This window comes from Carassius gibelio, chromosome A16 (assembly GCF_023724105.1).
Source record: "Carassius gibelio isolate Cgi1373 ecotype wild population from Czech Republic chromosome A16, carGib1.2-hapl.c, whole genome shotgun sequence".
NCBI lineage: Eukaryota > Metazoa > Chordata > Actinopteri > Cypriniformes > Cyprinidae > Carassius > Carassius gibelio.
In genome coordinates this window covers 31,511,119-31,537,688 of record NC_068386.1, presented here as the reverse complement: position 1 = coordinate 31,537,688, position 26,570 = coordinate 31,511,119, and the positions used below count along the sequence as shown (strand labels likewise).

The following is a 26,570-nucleotide window of genomic DNA, read 5'->3' as shown; positions in this document are numbered from 1 at the left end:
TGTTGCATGCATCAGTCCAAAAGAAGTTAAATAAGAAACGCCCATTCATAAAAAAAAAAAAACTGTCTCGCATGGATCCGGTGGGTGAACAAAGGCCTCCTGTAGCGAATTAATGTGTATTTGTAAGAAAAATATCCATATTCAAAATATTACAATCCCTTTAACATTGATTTTTGACACTGAAGGCAATAAAATGCATTTACGGTACATTTTTAAATATTTTTATATTTCAAATATTGTTTTTAATGTGTGTACTGTATATACACACACATATATGTAGGGAATTTAGGGATTAATACATTATAATTCAATATTTCCTCACTTTCTTTGTGAAGAGTAAAAGACCCCAAAAAAATCAATAAAAAGTGACTTTGTAAACAAAAGTCTGAGCGTAGGCATGTTGTAAGCTTTAAGCGTTCTAGGAACTGCATTTTTCTGTCATATTCACCTTTTCTTTTCACATATAATTGCAAAGATTCTTGCTGCTTTCTCCTGTGGCTATTCCTATATTCATTCGTTCCTAGCGTTTTATTTCCTTCTTTTTATCTTTCTAGCGAAGGGATGTGGAAAGCAAAGATTAAATCCATGTTTCCTGAAGTCCTCTAGTAGCGCTCAAATGACTCCAGGCTGTTCTGTAACAGCTCTGGCTCACTCTTTCTTTCTTTCTATTTCTCACTATCTTCAGCATTCTCTCTTCCTTTGCCTTGCTGCCCCTCCTTCCTATCCCAGTTTCTCTCTCTCTCATGAGAACATTTCTGATGTATAAATTTAATTAGAAAAAAGGTTACAGCAGTACTACTAGTGCAGGCAGAGGAAAAGATTAGCTCTCTCTATCAGAAAAAAATATATACAGCATAATTGAATAAAATGCTTTAAATTATAATACCTAATATTGTGCATGATTTGACCTCTTTATTATATTTTATAGGGGTTTTGTATCACTTTAAAACAATCCTCATCCACTTTCATTATTTTGAAAAGAGTGGCTAGTATATTCATAAAAAATTCAACTTTTATTTTCCATGAATCTGGGTGAAAGATGAAATAAGGTTTTCATGCATTAATTATATTACACTGTAAAGGTGCCATAGAATGCATTTGATTCAATATTTTAAATTGTTCTCTGTTGTCCCTAAGGTGTGTTTGTTAAGTTTTGTCTCAAAATACAACACTTTTTTATAGCTTTTTATAGCTTTATAGCTTCTTGAAATTGCCACTTTTAGGGTATGAGCCAAAACGCTCTGTTTACGTGTATGTCCCCTTTAAATGAAAATGAGCGGGTGCTCCAGCCTCCCCTTCACTAACACTGTTGCCACGGGTTGCTTTCCATGTCCGCGGGTTGGTTTTATTATGATAACCTTGCAACCCTACTCCCTTCTCAGATGAGTGTGGAGCTTCAAATTCATGCTCGCGGCAGACAGGTGTTACTGTGATTGGGTTACTGACCTCACACATTGATTCCAAACACAAATTTTTAACTATCACATTCCTATTCACACAATCACTCTTGTAGCACGTAAAGGCAGCATTAGTGCAAACAGGCTGAGACAATGATAGCTTTAGCAACAGAAGCCTTACAGAGAACCAAGAAGCTTTTTTGGAAAACAAAATATGATGCGTGATTCTTACTTTGTCTGGACATTTGCACATGAAGCGTTGGTATTGATCCCTCTTTCAGAAGCAATCTTTGCACAACTCCAGCGCTGAACTGACCCTCGTTTGTGAGGCAGTCTGGTGTAAAATGTTAGCACAAAGCATAGTATTAGTATAGTATCTCCAGCAGCTACAGCAAGAGAACAGTAATGGCGGACCGCAGCTTCTCACTCTGGGCTGCATATTATATGCTAATGGGGCAGAGAGCATCACAAATGGGCGTGACTTTCACAGACTTTGTCGTCATAGTCTAGAACTTTTTTTGTATTACATTTTACATTTTGTTTTTCCAAATTAGAATGTGTCCTGGTGAATTTTATTTTTATAAGCAAAAAAATAAAAGCATGGCAATCATATATTTTTACAATGATTTACAATAAACATCCACTAAAATGCTATTCAGTTAAACAATTTTATAGTGTAACAATATTATATACCCCAAAACAAATCTTGTCAGTCATATTTAGAGCAAGAATCATTGAATGACTTATTAAAATGCACCAAAATACTAACTACTTGATCTATTAAATCTTTATACTTTGCCAATATTCTTCAGGTTTTACCCACTGTTCTTGTAAGCAACAAGGTTTTAGAGGAAATGGAAAGGAAAGAAAGAAGTGAAAATCTTTCAAATAATAATACAATTTTGTATGATGAGATCACTATACAAATTTTTTGTATATTTTAATAATGTAAAAATAAATCTGTTATGCGGAATAACGATGGTTTGTTTCACTCAATGATGTTTTGCCAAAAAGGCAGAAAATATATTGTTGAAATGTTTATAGTATTAGTCTATATCATTTATTTAGTTAGTAACTGAGTAACTGACAGCAGAAGCTGATGTTGAAAAATAATAATCACAGTAGCATGGTATACTCTCTTTTCAGAAACATTGATTAGCTATTATTCTGATTCTTAAGATATTATTTTATAGCTACTGGCTTTGCATGCAGTGCCTAGAAACTAAATCTAAAATAAATCAGTAACACACACAGAAAATGCAGTAAAATATATAAATTCCTTATTTAACAAATTGCTATCTATACAGTGATACTGTAATATACTGTATAATGGATGACAGAATAACAGAAAATTTGCATTACACTGTATGACAAAAACTTTACTTTGAATGACGAAACCTCTACTTGAGCGTACAGCCATAGCCAAAAGTTATGAGAATGACACAAATATTCATTTTCACAAAATCTGCTGCTTCAGTGTTTTTAGATCTTTTTTTGTCAGATGTTACTATGGTTTACTGAAGTATAAATACAAGAATTTCATAAGTGTCAAAGGCTTTTATTGACAATTAAAATAAGTTTATGCAAAAACTATTTTCAGTATTGACCCTTCTTTTTCAAGACCTCTGCAATTCACCCTGGCATGCTGTCGATCAACTTCAGGGCCATATCCTGACTGATGGCATCCCATTCTTGCATATTGAATGCTTGAAGTTTGTCAGAATGTGTGGGTTTTTGTTTGTCCACCCCTCTCTTGAGGATTGACCATAAGTTCTCAATAGCCGTGTTTCCACTGTCGGGCCAGTGCAAGCCAGGGTTTAAAATGGGCCAGGTGGGGCTAATAGCCTCAGGCCAATAGCACCGATGCCAGAATAGCGCAGCGTTTCCACAGTCGGTCCTGACTTCACTAAAACCCGCCCTTTACACACCTCTCAGGAACAACGTCATGAAACCCCATCATTTCACCAACAAAGAGAAGTTATCAGAAAACTAAGAAATAAGTCACTGGAATATGCGCGATCATAAAACGAACATGATAACATCCATTTGTTTGCATGCTTTGTTAAATATTTAAATTCAAAAGCACCAATGTTTTACTATAGAGTAAGTGATACATTGATCATAATGAATTAATTTATCAGAACTCAAAATAAGTCACACAGAAATACATTTTTTATTTCTATTTTATTTATTTTTAACGCTTAAGCGTTATAAAAATAGCCTGCTTATTCACTCGAGTCTGTTTTCTGTTCATTTGTAGCAGTAGCCTATACGTCACATTTTGAATGAATGATTATATCTCTATCTTTAAAAAATTTCCCAAACAAATAACATTATTATATTGTTATGATAGGCTACGTGGAGTTAAACTCTCGAGACGAGACTTATGACAGATAATATAAGTTACTAAATAAATTCACGATTGGGATAGAGCATAAGAAGCTGACGTCTGATTTCTCCAAGTGGTTGCATTTATCATGTTTACTAAGGTAACATTAATGTTTAGCGTTTAGTCTTTTGCATCGCTTATAAATATTTCTGCCTTGTTTAGTGATTATAATACACATCGGATCAAGTCATTTCAAACATTCACTGATGACTGAAAGTGAGTTTTGAGCTCAACTTATTTTAAAAAGTTTTTAATGCTGGTGTTATAGCTGTTATCTTTCTGAAATCATCCACGGTGCTGACGCTCTCCAGACTCGGAGTAACTCCGCCTTTGTTCATAACCACTCCTCTAGCCCCAGCTGGCCCACTTTGGCCCAAGTTTTTCGTGGGTCCAAAAACCCTGGCCGTTGGCCCCGAGGAAGCCCCGGCGAGGCACGATCAAGCATCGGAAGTGACAGTGGAAACACGATTGGCCCTAGCACGCATTAACACGCTCGTTTTTAGCCCGACAGTGGAAACTCGGCTAATGGGTCTGGGGAGTTTCCTGGCCATGAACCCAGAATGTTTATGTTTTGTTCCCAGAGCCACTTAATTATATCTTTTGTCTATGGAAAGGTGCTCCATCATGCTGGAAAAGGCATAGTTCCTTACCAAACTGTTCTTGGATGGTTGGGAGTAGTTGCTCTTGAGGATGTTTTTGTACCATTCTTTATTCATGGTTGTGTTCTTAGGCAAAATTCTGAGTAAGTCCACTCACATCTGCCTGCTGCCATTCCTGAGCATTCAACTTGAGGAGACAACCCTGGTGCTTGCTGGACTTTCTTGGGTGCCCTGAAACCTTCTTCACAGCAATTGAACCTCTCCCCTTGAAGTTTTTGATGATCCGATAAATGATTGATTTAGGTGCAACCTTACTAGCAGCATTATCCTTGCCTGTGAATCCCTTTTTGTACAAAGCAATGATAACTGCATGTGTTTCCTTGCAGGCGGCCATAGTTAACAAAGGAAGAACAATGATTTCAAGCAGCACCCTCATTTTAAAGCTTCCAGTCTTTTATTCTAACTCAATCAACATGACAGAGTGATCTCTAGCTTTGTCCTTATCAACACTCTCACCTGTGTTAATAAGAGAATCACTGACATGATGTCAGCTGGTCCTTTTGTGGAAGGGCTGAAATGCAGTGGAAATGTTTTTTTTTTTTTATGGCGAAGAGGGACTTTGCAGTTAATTGCAATTCATCTGATCACTCTTCGTAACATTCTGGAGTATATGCAAATTGCCATCATAAAAACGGAAGCAGCAGACTTTGTAAAAAAATAAATAAATAATAATAATAATATACATATTTTGTGTCATTCTCAAAACTTTTGGCCAAGGCTGTATATTGTGGATATCAATCTATAATCAAACAGTGAGCTCAACCAGGAAAGTTAATCGCAGTTATTCACAACACCTACATATTTTTTAAATAAATCTAAACATATCAACATAAAAATACCTAGCTTCATTAATGTCATTAATATCTGACCACCTATATTATCTCAAATTGATAAACTGCACTGAGATTCAGAACATCCATCTGCACTGTATTCCATTAAATGTCAACAGACAATACATATTTAACACTAGACATACCTGAAAACAATAATCATAGTTTCACACAGAAATCACTGTAAACTGAAACTGGATCTTACCACAGAGCAGATGTGCTGATTTAAAGACAGAAGGCTGACCCGAGCCCTGTGAACTAACCCTCATCCCAGTGCCTTTTTGTATGTCTCTAATCATTATTATCACAATAAAGTATAGGTGGGTTAAAAAGATCTCAAGGGTAATTTATGAGCAGTAATTATATTGCTGAAGCCACCTCCAGCCGACACACGGGAACAAGCACAAGCATCTCCCTCATGCAAGCAAATGTTATGCAGGCACGCACATACTCCCCTAAGAAGGTAGGAATGTTTGGGAGGCATTCATTGAAATTCAGGCCCTAAACATAGCAATCAGCACACCCATAAAGGACCCAAATTTAATTGGCCCACCCAGCCCATTAATTACATTGCCAAAACTGCACTGCAACACAGCATATGTTCCCTAATAAAGCCCAACGGATCTTAATAGAGATGTATTATTGATTCACAAAGGTGGAATTAAGCTTTTCCATATAAGCAGAGAACCCAAAGCGCACACTGATATAACTATATACTCACAAATATAAACATAAGCTTACACACAAATTCACTTGCATGTTGTGATGGACACAAACATGGGTAGAAAATTGCTAGTATGGTCATTAAATGGGCATTATGGGGATTCACACATATGAACACACTGGAAATGGCATACAAGGGTCGAAATATGTCATTACATAATGAGACATCACCATCAAGCAGCCCAAAAGCCTCTCCACCTTAAACATGACCCTGTAATGTTTAAAGTAATGGGATCCTATCGATAAAACCAGGAAGTCCCCATTTTCATCCATTTAGCTTTTAATAAAACACAGGAAACTATAACTTCTTTTTTCATCCCTATGGCTTCTTTTTCCTCATTCCTTCCTCATTCATTTTCCTTTTTGTGTATGTGTATACATACATACATATATCTTTATATTTTCAGGTTTCCTGAAAAATCACAACAATAACATGATAGAAAGCCAGAAGTCTATCTATAGTAAGTCTTTATACCATATATACATATCGTTTTCCTGCAGAAGCAAAACAATAAAACGACCAAATTCATAAGTTTATGCACACATAAACATACAGTACACACATTTACTTAGCTATCTAACCCACATGGAAAGAAAAAAATAATAAAAAATAATAATAATTTATGTCGCATCATAACACTGTTTGAACTACTAGTCTATCACCGTGAACGTGCAGAATGATTGACAGGTAGTACGGCCACTGATGTAATTAGATGGATCGCAGTCACTTTATTTATTTATGTATTTGTGATATTCAGTGCGATCTCTCAGGTGATATTTTAAGTGCCATTCCATAAAAATTGTTTACAGCAGATTAAAGAGACATAATGAATTATTTAATAATTAGTCCACATTTCAATTACCGCAGTTAGCCTAACTGAAATAATTACGATGGGAGAAAAAAAATCCCATTTTCCAAAAATACAAAATATGGAACACACTTTATGGAAAATATTGAGTAAACCTGGTTGTAAATTGTAACAGGTAATGCATTGCTGTTTGTATAATCTTTAAACACCTCCCATGGGATACAAAGGGCCCTGAAGCGCTTTTCCAATGTACAGATTCTCAAATAAGTCAAGGCCCAAGTGGACAACACAGAAAGGCTGACCTTCAGTAGATGGGGGAAATGGTTGACTGTGCGCTCATGAATATTTATTAGCCGGGAGGGGTGATCTCCAAGTAGACTTAATTCTGCAGCTCATATCAAAAGTTCCATTACTATGAAGCTAAAAATTAGCAACAAAAACCAGAGACAGTAAAAGTGGAGAACATGGACAAAGGGGAAAACAGAAACAGACAGAAAAGACAAAGGGAGAGATGAAGTGGCAGAGTTGAATCAGTGATTTAGTGTGATCGGGCTCTTGACCCTAATAGCAGATTCTCTTGTTTAATTGAGGTTGTAATTACTCTCTCTCACACAAACTCCTAACCATGCTGTTCAGATTGTTATCTACATACTGAAAGAGCTCATAATCACTGACTCAAGAGTCACAGCTCCTGAGACTCAAGGAGCCCTCTCGCTTTCTCTCCTCCCCTCTCTACTCTAAAGAATCTTTTATACCTCTAGAATCTCTCGACTCTATCCCTCCAGTCCTCTCCGACTGACCTACAATTTCATACCCTGTCTCTGCTGCACTTTGTTGCATTCAAACACCATCCATTACATCATTTCAGAACTTAAAACAGCGTAATCATATTAAACATGACTGCGTTTAACTGAGCGTTAAGTCCTTGACCGTGGATTAGAACATTTCAGCTGAAACGGCACAGACTGAAAACAACAACTCATGCTGAATAGAACTGATCGGCTGGACAGAAGGAGAGATTCAAAGCTGTATTGACCTTGTGTGCTGTGCGGTGTTGACATATGTAAGGTAATGATGTGTTGGTCATTATGTAATCATTTTCTCAGGGGTCATTTGGCCCCTACGGTTCCACCTGTTCAAACAGGCATCCAGCAGGGACAACAGATCCACCACAATGTGTTTCTACTCAGCTAATGCTCAAACACTGTCACACGGCTCGCGTGCTTGTGTCTGCTTCATATGCTGACCTCTGCTCTATGATTCACCATGTTTAAGACAAAAAAAAGGACAAAGTGAAAGTGGGAAGGACAGGTCAGGTGCACCCTGCTGTCCCACAGCTGTAACCACTTGTAGGGGATTCTACTCTCATTTTTTTCCAGATTCAGTGTCACACTAATATAGCAATGTCTTGTTTTGGTTTTTTTTTGTTTTTTTAGGTCACTATGAAAGAACAAATGAGCTCTTATGTTTATATTGTAGATTCCACGGCATTGTTCCCTTATACTTCGACATAAATGGCATGGAATATCAAGAGCAAACTATGTTGGATTCATTTGAATGTTTATTGCCACTGTAGAAGTTTCAATTGACATGACAAGTAGCTATGTAACAATACAGCAAACAAGAGATGTCAAAATAAACCCATTTAAGTTTGATTTCTATAAGCTCATTCTCGAATGTGTTTTAAAACGTGTAATATAAATCTCTTATAATTTATCAACTTATAAACTGACTATAATACTGTACATTTTGTTTAAATTTGGAGAGCAGGATGATGAAAACTAAAAGTGAGAGGCTAGGGGAAAGAGTAGGGCTTGATATTGCTTGCTGGCCAGGTATGATACTGTATATCCTATGTGTTTTTTTCCCCAAGCAACACTTGCACGTGCTTCATTTCCTCTTATTTTGACAGTATGTGGGTTTCTGTAATTTGATTTATAAGTTATCTAATCACTGTAAACAATAGTCATATTAAAGGGTTCGTATAATGTTGCTAAAAAGAACATTATTTGGTGTATTTAATGTAATACAATGTGTTTATGCGGTTAAAGGTTAAAAACACATAATGTACAGTACATTATTGTTTCTCCTCTATATCCTGCCTTTCTGAAACGCGTAAATTTTTACAAAGCTCATCGAATAGAAAAGCAAGGTGTATGTTGATTGCAGCTGTCCAGTGCTTTGTGATTAGTTGAATTATTCAAGCATGTGAGGGAAATGTTATGCTCTTACCATGTGATGCCGTGTTCCAGCGCGATGAGACAAAAAATAAATAATAATAATTATAAAAAAAATCTTTTTTTTTTAGAAACAGCCTTTGTTCTCCATAAAATGCGCTGCACACATCTGAATATTTTGGTTGAACTGTTTTGGAACAGTGTTGTAGATACAACTTAACCACTAATTTCTAGTTGTGTCCTTTTTTTGAAGACCAAACAAAGTAATTTCACTTTCACAATGAAACACACAGAATCTTCAAGACATCACGGCGGCAACAATACTACAACGAGAATCAAAGTTAATCATTCTTTCTTTGTGTAAACATTTGGGCGGTGTTATGACAATCTTCCCAGACATTGATGTAGACATGTGGGGGCGTGGGGGTGGTGGGGGGCGGCGGGGTTTGGGGGTTTTCCACAAGGTGTTTTAAGGGGGGTGTGGACAAGTCTTAACTTTTATAAAGAATATCTCTTTGGGTTTAAGACTTTAGTCAAATAAAAAAAAAAATTCTTACTTTAATCATCAAGAAATTATTTATTATTATTATTATTTTTAGTAGTAGTAGTAGTAGTAGTATTGAGCATTCTTCTTTCAGAAAAAGTATTTTGAGTCAAAACGTTTTCTATATGTTTACCATGTGTCATTAAAATGCTTTAAAGAAATTGGGAGGACTGGGGTTGTTGGGGATTTGGCAGTGATGTTGTACCAGTAAATGACTATAATAAATTAAAGTTAAAAAGTATTTCATTCACATTTCACATTCATATTATAAATTTGTCTTTTATTTAAAACAACGCATTCCATCCAAAGTACAGTCAATTTCTAAACAACTTATTAGCAGATATAAATCAGATATAAGCAAATATGAGTCACGCAATGGGGAAAACCCCCCAGAGTTACAAACATAGAAACAAAATGTTTTGAACTAGTCTCCAGTCTGTCGATGTGTGTTTATCAGTGTCAGAGGAGGTCATTCCCCCATGGGCTGCTTCTTTATAATGGTGCTGATGACTCATCAGCCTGAGAGGAACTGAGGGTCAGCGAGAGCAGCTGATTAAGAGTCTAATTGCTTTGGGTTTTCCAGCACTTGTGCTTATTGGTTATTATAACTAACCCATCAATTCTTTCATCTTTAGTGGCTGATTTATAAATGGACTCTCTGGGACTATTGACCATTAAGGAAAGATGGAGACACAGTAAACCCAAACATGGCCTGAGGACAATTGAAAACAATTGCTGTTTAACATGACGACTAACCATTATTGCACTTTCTCTGAAAACGGTAGAAATGTAAGGTGCTGGCTGTAAGGTGATGGTGTTTCTATTTAACTCCTGGAATGCAGCCTTTATTGTCATAATTTGATAACAACACAATCATTTTACCACAGTTTCATTTAGGAGTCAGTCAGTAGAACGAGGCTGACCTCAATGTGGACATGCTCAATGTTAAAAATTTAGAAAATCATACTATATAAGTGTTTTTTTTTCTATGCATACTGACATTCCTTGATTTGACATTTTAATTAACTGTTCTGAAAATAAAGGGGACATGCGGACATGCTATTGGGAGGAATTGACGTACATTTCAAAACACTCCAGACCTTTCAAAGATACTAGAAGGCAACTTATATGTGGTTGAAAAAAGAAACGTTGTAACAAAAATATCATCAAAATCACACAAGACCACTGAGCAATATATAAAAGTCTCCAGTTCCCAGCAGGGCTCTCACATAGTACTGATGTGTGGTCTGTCTTCAGTGTGTAATGGAGTGAATACGACTCAAGTTGTAAAAATTATGATCGGTCAAGGTAAGAGAATCTAAAGGGATCGATAAAAGCTCAGGCAGGCAGCATGGATCATGAGCTCCTCATGGTTTCTCACTTTCTCTCTCTCTCTCACACACACACACACACACACACACACATTTGTTTTTGTGAAAAGTGGGTTCATCCCATAGGCGTAATGGTTTTTATAATGTACAAACTATATATTCTATGGCTCTACACCAACCCTACACCTAACCCTAACCCTTACAGGAAACTTTGTGCATTTTTACTCTCTCTCTCCCTCAAAAAAAAAAAAAAAAAAAAAACTCATTCTGTATGATTTATAAGCGTTTTGAAAAATGGGGACCCGGGTTATGTCCTCATAAGTCATACCTGCTTGTAATACCTGTGTCATACCCATGTCATTATACAGAGTTGTGTCCTGATATGTCACAAAAACAAGAGCACACACACACACACACAAATATTCAGAAATTACGTGTACTTTTACACAACAACGATGTCAGATTAAAAAAAAAAATAATAATAATGAATGATGGCCAACATGCGTTAAAAAAATTCAATTTTTAGTTGAAAACGTGTGTGTGTGTGTGTGTGTGTGTGTGTGTGTGGCTTTAATACTGCTTTAATCATGGCATAGATTCAGCAAAGAGCTATAAACGTCTCCTCAAAGATTTTGGTGCATGTTGACATGATAGCATCACGCAGTTACTGCAGATTTGTCGACTGCACATCCATGAAGCGAATCTCCTGTTCCACCTCATCCCAAAGCTGCTCTATTCGATTGAGATCCAGCGATGGAGGCCACAGAGTATAGTGATCTCAACTGTCATGTTCAAGAAACCAGTTGGAGATGATTTGAGCTTTGTGACATGGCGTGTTGTCCAGCTGGAAGTAGCCATCACAAGATGGTACATTGTGGTCATAAAGGGATGGACACGGTCAGCAACAATACAGAGGAAGGCTGTGGCATTTAAATTATGCTCAACTGGAGCCCAAAGTGTGGCAAGAAAATATCCCCCATACCATTACTCTACCAGCTGCAGCCTGAACCATTGATAAAAGACAGAATGTTGTTTACGCCAAATCCTGCCCTACCATTCGAAGGTCTCAGTAGAAATCAATAATCATCAGATCAAGCAACATTTTTCCAATCTTCTGTTGTCCAAAGTTGATGAGCCCGTGCAAACTGTAGCCTCAGTTTCCTGTTCTTAACTGACAGGAGTTGCACTCAATGTGGTCTTCTGCCACTGTAGCCCATCTGCTTCAAGGTTTGACATGTCGTGCGTTCATAGATGCTCTTCTGCGTACTTCATTTGTATGAGTGGCTATTTGAGTTACTGTTGCCTTTTTCTCAGCTCGAACCAGTCTGTCCATTCTCCTCTGACCACAAGGCATTCTCGCCCACAGAACTGCTGCTCACTGGATATTTTTGGGCCAATCAAACAGACGGTTGAGTGTGAAAATCCCAGAAGATGAGCCGTGTCTGAAACACTCAGACCAGCCCTACTGGCACCAAAAACCATGCCACATTTAAATCACCTTTCTTCCCCATTCTGTTGCTCAGTTTGAACTTCAGCAGATCGTCTAGACCATGTCTACATGCATGTGACTGGCTGATTAGAAAGATGTACTTAATATAATTTGCTGAATTTTCAGCAGCCATTACACCAGTCTACAGTGTCACATTATCCCTCAGAATCATTATAATATGCTAATTCGCTGCACAAAAAACATTTGTTCTAATTATCGATGCTGAAAACAGGTGTGGTGATTAATATTTTTCTGGCAATGGTCATACTTCCACTGCTCCGGGTGTGTGCTCACAGTATGTGTGTGTGTGTTCACTGCTCTGTGTGTGTGCATTTCGGATGGGTTAAATGCAGAGCACAAATTCTGAGTATGGGTCACCATACTTGGCTGAATGTCACTTCACTTCACTTCACTTCACTTCACTTACTTTCAAAAGAATAGTGTTTATTTGAAACAGAAATGTGACACTGTGACACTAAAGACTGAAGTAATGGCTATACTGAAAATTCAGTTTTAAATTAGCCTATTTAATTATTTATACATGTTAAAATATTCAAGTAGAAAATCTTTAATAATAACATTTCACAACATTACAGTTTTAACTTTATTTTTGATCAAATTTATGCAGCCTTGGAGAGCATTTGTCTGCCAGCTAATGTATATATTTTATTACATTTCTGTTTGTTTTACATAACATTCCATGGACCCCTGGTGCACTTTACTGGACATTTGAAAACCACATTACAAATGTCTGATCATGCACTGTTGCTCCAAATCCAAGCAATTAAATGCTCCTTCCACTCGTGCACCCGATGGGGGTTTGATCAGGGTCGGTTGTGTGCGATCGAACCAAACTGACCTTCTTCCAGTGATCTAATAACCCACGGTGTGTCCCGGCGTGTCCGCGCTGAGGAAGAACGACGAAACAAAACGCACGCACAGACCCGACCTCGACTCTGCTTGGCTGCTTTACACATGAAATGTCCGTTTAGTGATTAATTTCCATGAAGCGGGAGTAAAACTCAGCACCAAGGAAGAAAGCTGGTTATCCGTGACAGCAGAAGTCATTATTCGGAAAACTCATTACATACCGTTCACGTGAGCAGAGCATTAAATCGCTGGATTGGCTCAAGCGAGGCATTCAGTACGGAGACGGGTGAATGCATGCTTGATTTATGTTGGATCAGGCTGCTTATTTGATGGTTATCTTCGTTTAACACAGTTCACGTGTTTAAGAACCTTTCATCCCTCTGAAGATCCTACTTTTCAAATGCAGCTCAAACTAAAACATCCATGTACCACGTTATTCATCTTAATTTGCCTGAGTATGTCAGACTGAATTTGATGTGTTTCCATGCTTTGAAGTTTGTAAAGTCACAATCATAGACACACATCAGATATGTGTATGCTTCTGCTAAGGAAAATAGTCAGTTGCAACAGATAAAAAAAAAATATATCTACCAAACACTGCAGCTTTTTACTCCATTCTCCCCATTTGACAGTTCAAAAGCAAAATGCTTATCATTTGCAAAATACTGTTTATCCATATTAATCTTCACTGACCATAATTATGAAAGAGAGAGACCATGTAGTGAAATCTAGTTAGCAGCAATTAAAGTCAAATAAAACAACTCAATGCCACGACTGACCAAACAAATTCAGGTATTCCAGAAAGCTGTGTAAGAAAATCCTTATATTCAACTATATATATATATATATATATATATATATATATATATATATATATATATATATATATATATATATATATATATATATATATATATATATATATATATTTGGTAGAGTCCTTCCAAAAGAGGACACATATTCTTAACTACAATAACTCACAATATTATCAGTCAATGCTCCTAATAAGCTTCCCCCAATCTGATATATTTTCTTTGATCAAGATGATTTGTCATGTTGTGTTAGTGAGCTCACACCGTGTCAAACATTCTGAGCGATCTAATTAACACATGCAACTAATTAAATCACAGAGAAGCTGAAATTCTGCTCCGCAAAAGGTAACAAACATGAATAATGCATGTGAAAACCCTGTTTATTAGGATCACTGAATAGTTAATCAGTTGGTGTGAATTAAAATGATTGGTGTGAAGTGTTTCAAATCTATGAGAAGGCATTTTCAAAAGGCTTGCCTGATGTAGGCCTGTGTTTCTTTTTAGCAGCCAGCATCTTCAATAGCCGTCGGTGCTCAGATGATTTACAGTGCAGTTTAACACTAACAATGATGTAGGCAGAAAAGCAATCAAGCTCCTGCTAAGTTTTAACTATCTACAAATGTAGACTTGTGTTGGAAATTAAATGAATTTCACAGAGGCTCAGTCCATTTCCAGCAAAGATGGCTAGACTGAAACTGAGTAACAGGACTTTATTGCTGACACCACACTAGAAAAACATTATGGGCAGTGAAATGATTCACTGAGGCGTCCTAAGGGGCATTTAAAATAAAATTAAAGCTTAGTGATCACCATGACTGCTTAGAGTAATTTCTCACAAGATGTACTAAATTTACCAAAGATATTTAATAATAAAATGTTCACAATTTCTGTGGATGCCGAGTTCATCAGATATCTTAAATCCTTCTTGCTGGAAACATAAAAGAAAAATGAAACAGACACAGGTGGGAAAATCAATTAAGACTTTAATTTTACTATTTTGAGTTTACTGTATTTCTTATACATGGATAGTTGGCAGAGTTTTAATAAATTACTCAATAAATATATCAGTGAATACCTCAGATCAAACACTTGACATGTTTGCTTTTTGGTTGGTTGGTCACTGATTTACTTAGACGTGGCTTAAAAGAAACAATAGTTGTGTTTTGTAGGGTTACATAAAAAATAAAAACTAATTTGAGAACAATGTCCAGCTGCACAAATGCTGTGATTCTCCAGCACCTGTCTGCATACTGAACTCAGGGCAATACATTTGATTATCAAATGCATTGTCCTATTTACACATACACTTTCACATATAAGACTGGAACAGAATAAAGAGTTCATGTTTCACTTTCTTTGGACATTTAAATGTGTTGTTTTCCTGTGCCCTTTCTTGGAAGCATATTGCACTGAGTAATGTACTGCATTGTCCAGAGAAATGAATAAAAGCAATGGCCAGTCAAAGGGTCAAATGTCTGTAAACAACAATGGAAGATGATGTTATATGGGTCCCATTAAGGAAATTTAAAGAGTAGCGGTTGAAAGATCACTTTAACTTTACACAGTGTTTTCTGGGCAGGCTGATCAATCAGCTCAAATACCTATATACTTTCTTATTTAATTACAGTAGGCTTTTTTAAAACACATTTCTTGTTGGGTCCTAAGCTAATTTGTGGTTTCAATCCCGCTGAAGGTGCATACTGGCCTCAGACCAGCATTTTTTTCTGTTGTTGGGCCAATGCTTTTGGGTTAACATCAGTCCCATGATGCACTAGTCCAGACAAAGCATAACATAACTTGAAACTAAATGGAAAAATGTACACCAGTGTAAACAGAAACAAGTGGATGCTTTAGGCACCTCATTAACGGTGAATTAAAATTGTAGATACAGAACATGCTGGCCAGCGTGTATGCAGCAACACAAACACACACGCAGATAAAGCCGCCAAGAGAAGCGTGCTCACACATACAGGGAGCGCATACACTTCCCTGAAAATACACACAGATTGTTTGAAGCTCCCGCTGCTCCACACACTTGCCACATGCCGACAGTTTGTCTGGCACTGAAGCAAGAGGCAAATCAATGGAGAAACCCACTTTTTTTTGTACAATATATTATTTTTCCATTTTTTTAAAATACAGGTCATTGTGAAAGTGTGACGTATGTGCACATGCTCTTTGTGGATCTTTCTGTATGAGTTACCAAAGCATATCTCCTTTTCTATTTCCCTCTTCCTCTCGACATTGCGTGGAGTAGAGGTTAGCAGTCAACACTAGTCAGGTCTGTTTGGTCACATTAGTTGACAGAGATGAATGGATGCAAAAACAGAGAAACAAATGAAAAGATTGGGGGTCTTTTCATTGTTTAATTTCCAATCATGCATCCAATTAGCCATACACACATACAGACACACACTACACCCCCTTCCTCACCATTGCTCCACCATCAGGTCGAGGACTCTGTTGATGTTCAAGTCTGAGTCAAGGCCAAAATCGCTCTCTAGAAATGGGGCAATGGGGGGCGTCAACGGGTGTAGGCCAGAGGTCAAGGACTCCAGCCAATCAGCGGGGTCAAAAGGAGGAACCTCTGACCTTCTTTTCCTGGACATTGACCTAGATGGTGGAGTGGTGCAGATGGGGGGAGGAGGAAGGGGAGCTGGGGTTGAACTGAGGGGTGGAGCGTTGTTAGGTGAGGGAGGAAGCTCTAAAAGAAGCGAAGAGCACAGAGGAGAGGACAGGAAGTTGTCGTCTATTTGGCGCTTGGTGGACTGTGATTGGTCAGGCTGTGGGTCAGGGGAAGAGCCTGAAAGGACATTCGTGGCTGACTGGACATCTGTGATCAGTAAAGAGTTATCTGAAAGATAAAGACATGATTCATGGTGTTTGAAATGTTTGTCGTGTATAACCTATTTGTGAACTGTGACCAGCATAAGCATGTAAACATTTCTGCCCAACCTAAAATTTCATTTTAGTACATTTTTTGGCAGTTGGTAAGCAATATATTTACTTCCTCTGTCTTTAAAAACTTCAGTCGCCACTAATCAAATTTCACTCACCTGAGCAACCAATAGTCTCATCCAAAATGTCATCTATTGATTGATTTGGGTCCATCTAACATGGTGAAAGAAAGCGTGGACTGTAAGTCGAACACTCAGTGCTCAATGTTGATGAACAGTAATCAATACATCAATAGCTGCAAAACATGGTAATTGTCAGACAGCAGACAACATGCAAACTCAAATACACTAACCTGCACTCTTTGAATGGCCTCCTGTAGTTCCTCTTCCAGACTCCGGACAGTAGGTGATGCTTGTGCTGGACTGGCAGTGATTTGCATTGGCAAATCAAAGTCTTGACCAATCGCATCACAGAGCTGGCAGCAGTTCACCTAAGATTAGGAATAATTCCTAAGAATTACTTTATTGTATGATGTGAAATTAGTTCTTGTATTTGGCCTAATATTACCCATAGTTTCCTGCACAACAAGATAGCTAAATGCAATTAAATAATTCAGTAATATGTTCGCATTCTGTCTTACTACACAAAATACTGAAAGTACATACTTTTCCATCACCAGTGCGGTACGTAAAGAGCAGTTCCTGTCCACCTGTGTCTGGTTTCCCTCTGGGGCATCCTGGCTCCTGTTGCAGGAACGGATGAAGGAAACTTTCACATAGCTGAGAAAAAGAAAAAAAAGGAATTAAATTATACATGAAATACTTAAAGTGTTTGTAACTATATAGATTCACCACAAATAAAGAGATTAAAAAAGTGCCACTAACAGGAAATGCTACAAATTTCCAAATGATTCATCTCCTAGTCAAGTATTCAAACTCACGTGAGTGTCCTTTGCTCCTTCTCTGGGTCTGCTCCTCATCCTCTCTCTCATTTCCAGCTCCACACTTAGCTCATCTACTCCCTGGCCTAGCCTCCATGTTGTACAAGAGGGCATTGGAGGCGAGGATCTATGTAAGGTGGGGCTGGAGCCAGCAGAAGAAGGAGAAGTGTGGTAACTATCACTACCTAAGCTTTGCTCTGCTAAACCCGAAGGTTTGATGAGGTTGGCAGGTTGGGAGGACTCCTGCGTGGCCCCAAGCTGGCAAAGCGACGCAGGTGTTAATGAGGGACGCGGCATCTGGAAAGGACGGAGTCTCTCTAATAGTGCAGGCTTCGTGCCAGAAACTGGGAGTCCACGTTTCCGCAGCTGCTGCCGAAGAACTGACACCTGAGAAGGAGAAGAAATACATTCAATGTTCTATACATAGCTTGTTTCTACAAACAGTTTATGAAAACCAGATCATCTAAAGCAGGGGTGTTCAAACCTACTCCTTGAATGACACTGTCCAGCAGAGTTTAGTTCCAACCCTAATCAAACACACTTGAACTAGGTAATCAATGTGTTCAGGATTATAGTTGTGTTTGCAAGCTGAAAAATAAGGAGGTAGGAAGGCAAAAAGACACATCCGAAAACAATTTATTGTGACACATCCTGTCTACTACAATGCCTTCAGTTTTAACAGATATTTTAATGTGCAAACACTGCCTGTGAAGTCATTGTCTGATAGCACAGTGAGGCAAGTCAGTTGCCTAAGCTTTCTTATGTAGCCTACTGAAAAGTAACATGCAGGTGTCTTGTAGCCGGATTGGAATTTAAGTCTTCAGGAAAGTAACCCTCCAAGAGCAGGATTTGACACCCCTGATCTAGAGTGAGTTATCTTGAAGGGTTACTCCACCTAAAAATGAAAATGTTGTCATAATCACTTACCCCCATGTCGTTCCAAACCCTTAAAATTTTTGTTCATCTTCAGAACACAATTTAAGATATTTTGGATGAAAACAGGTAGACTTGAGACTGTCCCATAGACTACCAAATAAATAACACTGTCCAGGTCCAGGAAAGTATGAAAAGCATCGTCAGAATAGTCCATCTGCCATCAGTGATTCAACCGTGACGTTATGAAGCGACCACAATACTTTTTGTACACGAAGAAAAGTTGTTATTTTTGTTTTCTTTTGTGTACAAAAAGTACTTTACATAACGTCACGGTTGAATCCCTGATGGCAGATGGACTATTCCGACGATGCTCTTCATACTTTCCTGAACCTGGACATTTTCATTTTGGGGGGGAGTAACCCTTTAACCAATAAGATTCTTACCGTTAAGTCATCAAGGTTTAAGGGAAGTAACTCTGCCTGGTGGGTGGGACTTGTATCAGGAGTAGAGGGGTTTGTTGATGGTGTTCCAGACTGAGGGGAACTTTGAGGTGTAGTTCCAGAAATCTTCGAATGGTTCTCACTACTGTTTAGATGTATAATATAGGTATATAAATAAGTCTTTATGATAACGCTATTCTGAAGTAGATTTTTACCATTCAAATCACATAGTAGCATCTTTTATGCCAGGTATGCACTGTATGATTTTAGCTATGATTTTACTGTCTGGGTTCAATTTCAAGGATCCCAAAAGATTTATAATCATATCATACAATCTTCTTCGTCTTTCATTGTACAGGACCGGATTGCACTACATAATTGTAACCCTGGCTTTTGTAACCCCTGATATACAGTTGAGGCAAGTCTATGTTAGATGCCTCGAATCAGAACCAGCATGTAATACTGGGGGCTCAAATTTGATTTCATGTTGTGTATGATAGCCACAGACCCTGATATTTTACAGTCAGGCTATGATGCCATCTAGTTAGTGGATATTACATATGTTGGAGTGTTTGATGCTCTCAAGGAAGACTTTGAACTGTACTCACTTTCGACTCCTGTTGCAGTCTATTGAGGCCATACTAACTACCTCTACCCAAGACCACATCCAAATAAGCTTGGCTTGTGTTTTTCATAACCCAGAGCACAGAGTTGCACCATCCACTAGCCAGCTCCTGTACATCCATGTTTATTCACACCTGATGTGAATCTATAGCACTGGGAGGCATGTGTTTCAGTGTGAGGTTGTTGTGGTTGGAATAACTTGTGTAATCTTCAGACTTTAGTGTGTGATGCCTAGATTTATTTGATTTTATTGGTGCATTTACAAATTTGGTAAGTGATGCATAATATTTTTAAATGTTTTGTGATAAATCTCTGCGTCCTCTATTGTGACTGCTGTTGAACTGTCAACAGTTCTCTCGGCTGCAATGTTTATGCTTCCTATACAAGGATTACACGGCCCACATAGGGCACCAACTATCAAGGTGGCACCATCGCGTCTACCTGGTGAAATTTTTGAGTGACATAAAAGAATGATGTTGCACAGTCTGGCATGGCTTTTACTTTAGATGTCACTGTGATAACATTCTATAATCTGGAATCCATTCAAAATAAATAAAAATTGTACACATGGACCCAGCTTTAGTTTTGATTATTTCATTAGTGCTTTGTTTGAAGGCTTACCTGTTAGTCACAGGGAGCTGTTGTTGCTGGTTAAGAATTTGTAGTTGTAAGTACACCTGCTGTTGTTGCAAGAGGTTGGAGTAAGAGGAATCAGTGGATGGAGCCTGACTGCTATTTTGCTTTTGTGAAGCACTTCCAGCTCCGCTCCCAGTCCCAGTCCTTTGATCTGGGGGAATGTACTGATGGTATTTCAACTTCCTCATTTTAGGTTTTGAATCACGAGGCTTTCGTGGCCTTGGAGGGCGGGATGAAGTTAAGGACCCACCCAGAATGGAATGAGAAGATGGAGCTGAAGGCTGTGCTGTCTTGAGGCATACAAAGAGAGAATGTGAGCAATATAATTTGGAGAAATGTGGATGAGAGAAATAATGAAACGGGGCGAGGAGTTAAACAAATTATTAATTCAGATCTCTGTGTGAGTGCATACCTTTGGCAGCAATGGTGGTGTCTGGGAGGGCACATACAACCCTTTGGATCTCCCAGTTGTTGATATGGAGTTTGACCCCATTACTGTCATGGTCATTGGTTGGCTCATGCACTCGGTTGCCGGGATCAATGCCAGTCTGCACTGCTTTGAAAAGGTGAGTTGATAGTGTTTTCTAAACAAAATTTCTAAACAACCATCTTCCAACTTTTTAACCTGAATGTAAAGTTGTAATGTGTCATTTCTGCACCACTAGTAGGATCCAAACACTGCAAACAGCTGGTACCCATTCTTATATCATTGCTCGACCCAGTGCTGCTATGTTTGGCTAGTAGCAATGCTTATTTAAACAGAGAATTATTTAGATAATACCTCATTGCTGTCATGATTCTGCCTTCATGTCCCGACTTTTCTCTAGTCTTGAGGCAGGATCATGACAGACCCGTGTTTTGTGTACAAGCACATGGCCTTGTCTTTGGGCCATGTGCTTGTGTTGTCTCATTCCCTTGCCCCGCCCCCCTTGTTATCCTAGTCTTGTTGTGATTGCCGTATCTGTGCCACCTGTCGTGTCTTAATTGTTCCCCTATTTAGATCTCCTAGTGTGCTCTGTCTTTCGTCGGTTCATTGTTCTACTTTGAGTGTTCCTCACCTGTGATTGAGATCCCCTCTAAGAAGTCTTTGTCTTGCAGTGAGTGTTTGTTAGTATTTAGTGTTCAGAGTCTTTGTTTACCTTGTTTATTGTGTTTTGTAGAATTTTTTTAGTGTCTACCCTAGCCCTTGTTTTCCCCCTCGTGGGTTTTGTTTTTCCCCTTTTTGTATAATAAATCTTGTGTTCAGTACATCCTGTCTGCATCTGAGTTCGTCCCAAACCCATCCCCACAACAGAATGAACCGACCAAATAGGAACTCAGCAGACAGGATATCCCCCACTCCTCAATCCCAATTGGAGTTCCGCCAACAGTGTTGGATGTCGTCCCCCGCCGAGAAGAAAAGGGTTGCCCTGCCATACTCGCCTGAGAACGAGTGGGTTCTCTACAATTATGCCCGGCTGTGGGAGAAGTTCTCCCAGGAGGCGCCGCAGGGTACCCCCCAGAGGTCCCAACCATCTACCCAGCTGCCAGTGATCCCCGAGGGTCATCTCCTGGCAGTTACTACACTGGGGGAACAGGCAGCTCCCCCCCAGAGTCCTGAGGCGCCTTCCACAGCCATCAGTCTCCCCAGGAAGCGTGGGAGACGATTGTCGTGGGAGTCGGCTTCAGAGTCTTCGGCGTCCGAGTCTGCCCTGCCCGAGACCCAACTCCCCCAACCCACCTATGACCCAGCTGTGGCCCCTGCACCGCGGCCAAGGAGGAAGAGGAGGAAGAAGGGGCCTGCCGTTCCTGTAACCCTGTCTCCTCCTGAATCGGCGAGGTCTCCGGAGCCAGCGGCAGTGAGCGCTGGCGTGCCCGAGCCAGCAGCGGTGAGCGCTGGCGTGCCCGAGCCAGCAGCGGTGAGCGCTGGCGTGCCCGTGCCAGCAGCGGTGAGCGCTGGCGTGCCCGTGCCAGCAGCGGTGAGCGCTGGCGTGCCCGAGCCAGCAGCGGAGAGCGCTGGCGTGCCCGAGCCAGCAGCGGAGAGCGCTGGCGTGCCCGAGCCAGCAGCGGTGAGCGTGCCCGAGCCAGCAGCGGTGACTGTGCCCGTGCCAGCAGCGGTGAGCGCTGGCGTGCCCGTGCCAGCAGCGGTGAGCGTGCCCGAGCCAGCAGCGGAGAGCGCTGGCGTGCCCGAGCCAGCAGCGGAGAGCGCTGGCGTGCCCGAGCCAGCAGCGGAGAGCGCTGGCGTGCCCGAGCCAGCAGCGGAGAGCGCTGGCGTGCCCGAGCCAGCAGCGGTGACTGTGCCCAAGCCAGCAGCGGTGAGCGCTGGCGTGCCCGGGCCGGCAAAGATGAGAACTGTCACTAAGTCAGCAGTCACGAGGGCGGAGGAGAGAGCCGCGGCCGACTCTGCAGCCAAGGCTTTACTACAATCGGTCTCATCTCGCAAGGAGATGCCCATTGTAATAGCTGTAAAGTCTTTTTCTGATTATTTGTCCCGTCTTGTTCAGATTTTAGAAGTCCCCGTCAGTCCTGTCTCGTCCCCAGACCCTGTCCCCAGAAATCCCGAGTGTCCTGCCGTTGTCTCCCCGTGTCCCGAGAGTGTTGCCCCGTGTCCTGCTGTTGTAGTCATGTGTCCTGTTGATGTGGCCCCGTGTCCAGTAGATGTTGTCCCCCCGTGTCCAGTAGATGTTGTCCCCCCGTGTCCAGTAGATGTTGTCCCCCCGTGTCCAGCTGTCGTCTCCCCGCGTCCTGTAAGTGTTGCCCCGCGTCCCGTGTCTGCTCCTGTCATGTCCCCTGTCAGTTGTCCCGAGACCCCTTCCCGTCCCTCACCACCCAGACCTGCCCGTACCCCCCGTCGTCAGCCTTCGTCCTGTCCTCCTAAGATTCCTACCCCACCCACCCACCCTGGTCTATCCCCCATGAACTTTGTGGTCCCGCCCCCTCCCCTTCCCTGTTTGTTTTTTTTGATTTGTCACCCTAACCCCGTCATTGTCTATTCATGTTTGCCTTTGTTATTATTTGTCATGTCTTGTTGGTTTTTGTCTCTGTCCCAGTCAGTCTTGTCCCGCGTTTGATGTTCCCTTGGGGAGCGTCTGGAAGCCGCTCCTTAAGGGAGGGGTTCTGTCATGATTCTGCCTTCATGTCCCGACTTTTCTCTAGTCTTGAGGCAGGATCATGACAGACCCGTGTTTTGTGTACAAGCACATGGCCTTGTCTTTGGGCCATGTGCTTGTGTTGTCTCATTCCCTTGCCCCGCCCCCCTTGTTATCCTAGTCTTGTTGTGATTGCCGTATCTGTGCCACCTGTCGTGTCTTAATTGTTCCCCTATTTAGATCTCCTAGTGTGCTCTGTCTTTCGTCGGTTCATTGTTCTACTTTGAGTGTTCCTCACCTGTGATTGAGATCCCCTCTAAGAAGTCTTTGTCTTGCAGTGAGTGTTTGTTAGTATTTAGTGTTCAGAGTCTTTGTTTACCTTGTTTATTGTGTTTTGTAGAATTCTTTTAGTGTCTACCCTAGCCCTTGTTTTCCCCCTCGTGGGTTTTGTTTTTCCCCTTTTTGTATAATAAATCTTGTGTTCAGTACATCCTGTCTGCATCTGAGTTCGTCCCAAACCCATCCCCACAACAATTGCTCACAAAAATTGCTCACTTCTCTTTTAAACTGAGGAAAAGGATCCAAGCCAAAAAGTACTTTGTCAGTTAATGTAGTCTAATATTGTGTAGGTGTTTTATGGCTCTTATACCTGTACACTGTTTGGGCTGATGGGCGTAGCAACAGATGACGCATCACTCAGCGATTGGTCACCTCCGTGCCCAGGTGATGATGATAAGCCAGGAGATTGGCGCATCCCGAGTTGCTCGGGAGATGCAGAGGCAGAAGAGGAGTTGTCATCTTCAAAGACATCCGATGGCAATGAAGAAGCTGAGGCAAAGGAAATGTGAGCAAATGTAAGCTTTTCTGAACAATTCTTTTCTGAATAAGTCAAATGCTGCTATATGCGGAAATGTGCAGCTGTAATATAATGTTGGTTTACATGTCTATACCTTGTGAGAATTATTAATTTATAAATTGGAGAGTTGACAGGAAGCAAAGTGGGAGAAAGTGAGGGGACACACACAGGGATTCAAACTTGTCACCCAAAGACCAACCACACTGGGTGCCGGAACACTGCTGACAAGGCTATCAGCACCACTGAATATAATCTGTGTTAATGCACTAGGTATACTAAGGTATTATAACCATATAAAAGTGGGAAAATAACTGAAACTTCACCTCTAATAGCAATGCACAATATGCATTACAATTACATTTTATAAAATCTATATATTCTAACTGTTTTAACAACGGATGTTGCATTTAATTCTGTGCAGCGTGATTTCTAAAAAAAAATATTTGGAATCTTTTAAGTTGACTGGATCTGATCAAAGACGATATCATGAAGAAAAATGAATGATAGTGAATTACTTTGGCTAAAACACACACACACACACACACACACACACACACACACACACACACACAAAAGTTTAATTGCTCTTTTATTCAATTTTATTATTAGACACCCTTTAAAATTGCTTAATGATGTGTGCCATCTGAACTATTTAGTTATGACCATTAAATTATGATACATAGATGTTACATATAAAAATACATCTGTCTTTATGACAGTTTGTTATTGTTCATTTACCTCTGTCTAGTGTCTTTACTGTATATGCACATATTTACTCTGTCTATGTCATCCAACTCTTGTTTAAATATACAATATTAAGTTTTCTGTCTTTAAAAAGCAACTGAATGCGTTAACGTGTAAACCATGTTACAATTACAATAAATTATATGACGCAAATTAAATGTTAGTATAATACTATAATAGAAGCATATGTGTGTGTTTGTCTGTGTATATAAAATATTTCGCTTGAGTTTATGCTCAGTTTGTATGGATTGTTTTATTCTTCAGTTATTTTCAATGACTCACTGTTTTCTAGAGGCAGAATATGCCTCTGCAGGAGTTCAAGTTGTAAAGACTGACTCTGGATTTTCTCACTCAGATCCTCAACCAGACGGGCTTTCTTTTGCCTGTGAGCTCTGCTCCTGTCTGTGAGCGAGAGACATACGGAAAGAGAAAGAGAGAACACGAAACGAGAATCAGAGAGAGAACAAAATGAATGTGAATGGCAGATCAATCGCTCTGCTTTATAATAAGAGAGAAGAAGAGGAGGAGTATTATAAAGACAGATATGAATGATTTTTCACAAAAGAGTTTGTTGTTGAGGTAATCCAATTCAGACATTCAGAAAGCTACTGATAATAAGTGCATGAATGACTTGCAAACACAAAGAGCCGTTGATGAATGGGGACTGATGTATGTGTGAATGAATAATGGACAAACTGTTCATTCCAGCTTCAAGTTTACAGATCTTTTCAGTACTGTTATTGGGATATTCTTTTATGACTGAAGGTCAGGAACTATTGACAAACTCTAAATGGCCGTGGATGCTGTATCACCTGGTGCAGTTTGAGCAGTCAGACCACTAGGGGGCGACTTCTGAGTGGCAGCATCTTCACTCTGACACTGCATTGAGAAACATCCAGTCAAAACAACAGCAACAAATACTATAAAGCTTTATTTCTCCAATAGTTACTGAACTATATCACATTGGTGAAGATGCAAAAAAGAACTAATTGTTTGCTCTGGATGGTAACATTCTCCTGTAAGACACCAAATTCTCCTCCTGACAGTAATTATCTTGAACCAGCTGCTGTCTACTGTCTTACTAAACATAATTAACTCTTCTAACAGTGCCTCACGAATAATACTAATAGTCTGCGACAGTAACTAGACATGTAATTACAAACATTACATTATGCTAAAGAGGTTGGAGACAAACTCATGTCAGTTATCAGACCGTTTTGGCATCAGTAGGTAGTTTGCTTATCTACACTGGCATCCTGTTTCACGTCAGTCTGTTTTCATATAAACCAAAGGCACACACATACTGTAACTGGTGTGTGTCAAGCACGGAGTTTATTAGATCCAACCATGGTATGTTTTAGTTTGGAACTTCTCCCTCAAATTAATTAGCTGTTTCATGGAGCCACTTTTTTTGTTGTAGTTTTGGTTGCTGCTAGCTCTATGTTTTACTATTTCTCC

General features: G+C 39.8%; 2 protein-coding genes across 4 annotated transcripts in view; one reads left to right on the top strand and one right to left on the bottom strand.

The window, feature by feature from the left end:
- The window catches only part of LOC128030958 (lipoma-preferred partner homolog), a 147,504-nt gene that overhangs the window by 94,838 nt on the left and 26,096 nt on the right, over positions 1 to 26,570 (top strand). The window lies entirely within an intron of this gene.
- LOC128030944 (myocardin-related transcription factor B-like) lies at positions 14,997 to 26,527 on the bottom strand. Of its 3 annotated transcripts, none has more exons than XM_052619043.1 (11): positions 25,925 to 26,527; positions 25,395 to 25,514; positions 24,162 to 24,340; positions 20,857 to 21,000; positions 20,430 to 20,734; positions 19,188 to 19,326; positions 17,869 to 18,255; positions 17,594 to 17,707; positions 17,281 to 17,418; positions 17,087 to 17,141; positions 14,997 to 16,884 (listed from the first exon to the last, which is right to left on the bottom strand). In XM_052619043.1, the coding sequence occupies exons 1-11, from the start codon at positions 25,995 to 25,997 to the stop codon at positions 16,460 to 16,462; spliced, it is 2,079 nt and encodes a 692-aa protein (XP_052475003.1). In that variant the 5' UTR covers positions 25,998 to 26,527; the 3' UTR covers positions 14,997 to 16,459. The 3 variants fall into 3 exon arrangements, with proteins under 3 accessions (XP_052475003.1, XP_052475001.1, XP_052475002.1); XM_052619041.1 differs by having other exon boundaries at positions 19,188 to 19,329; positions 25,925 to 26,526; XM_052619042.1 differs by having other exon boundaries at positions 19,188 to 19,329; positions 20,857 to 20,997; positions 25,925 to 26,525.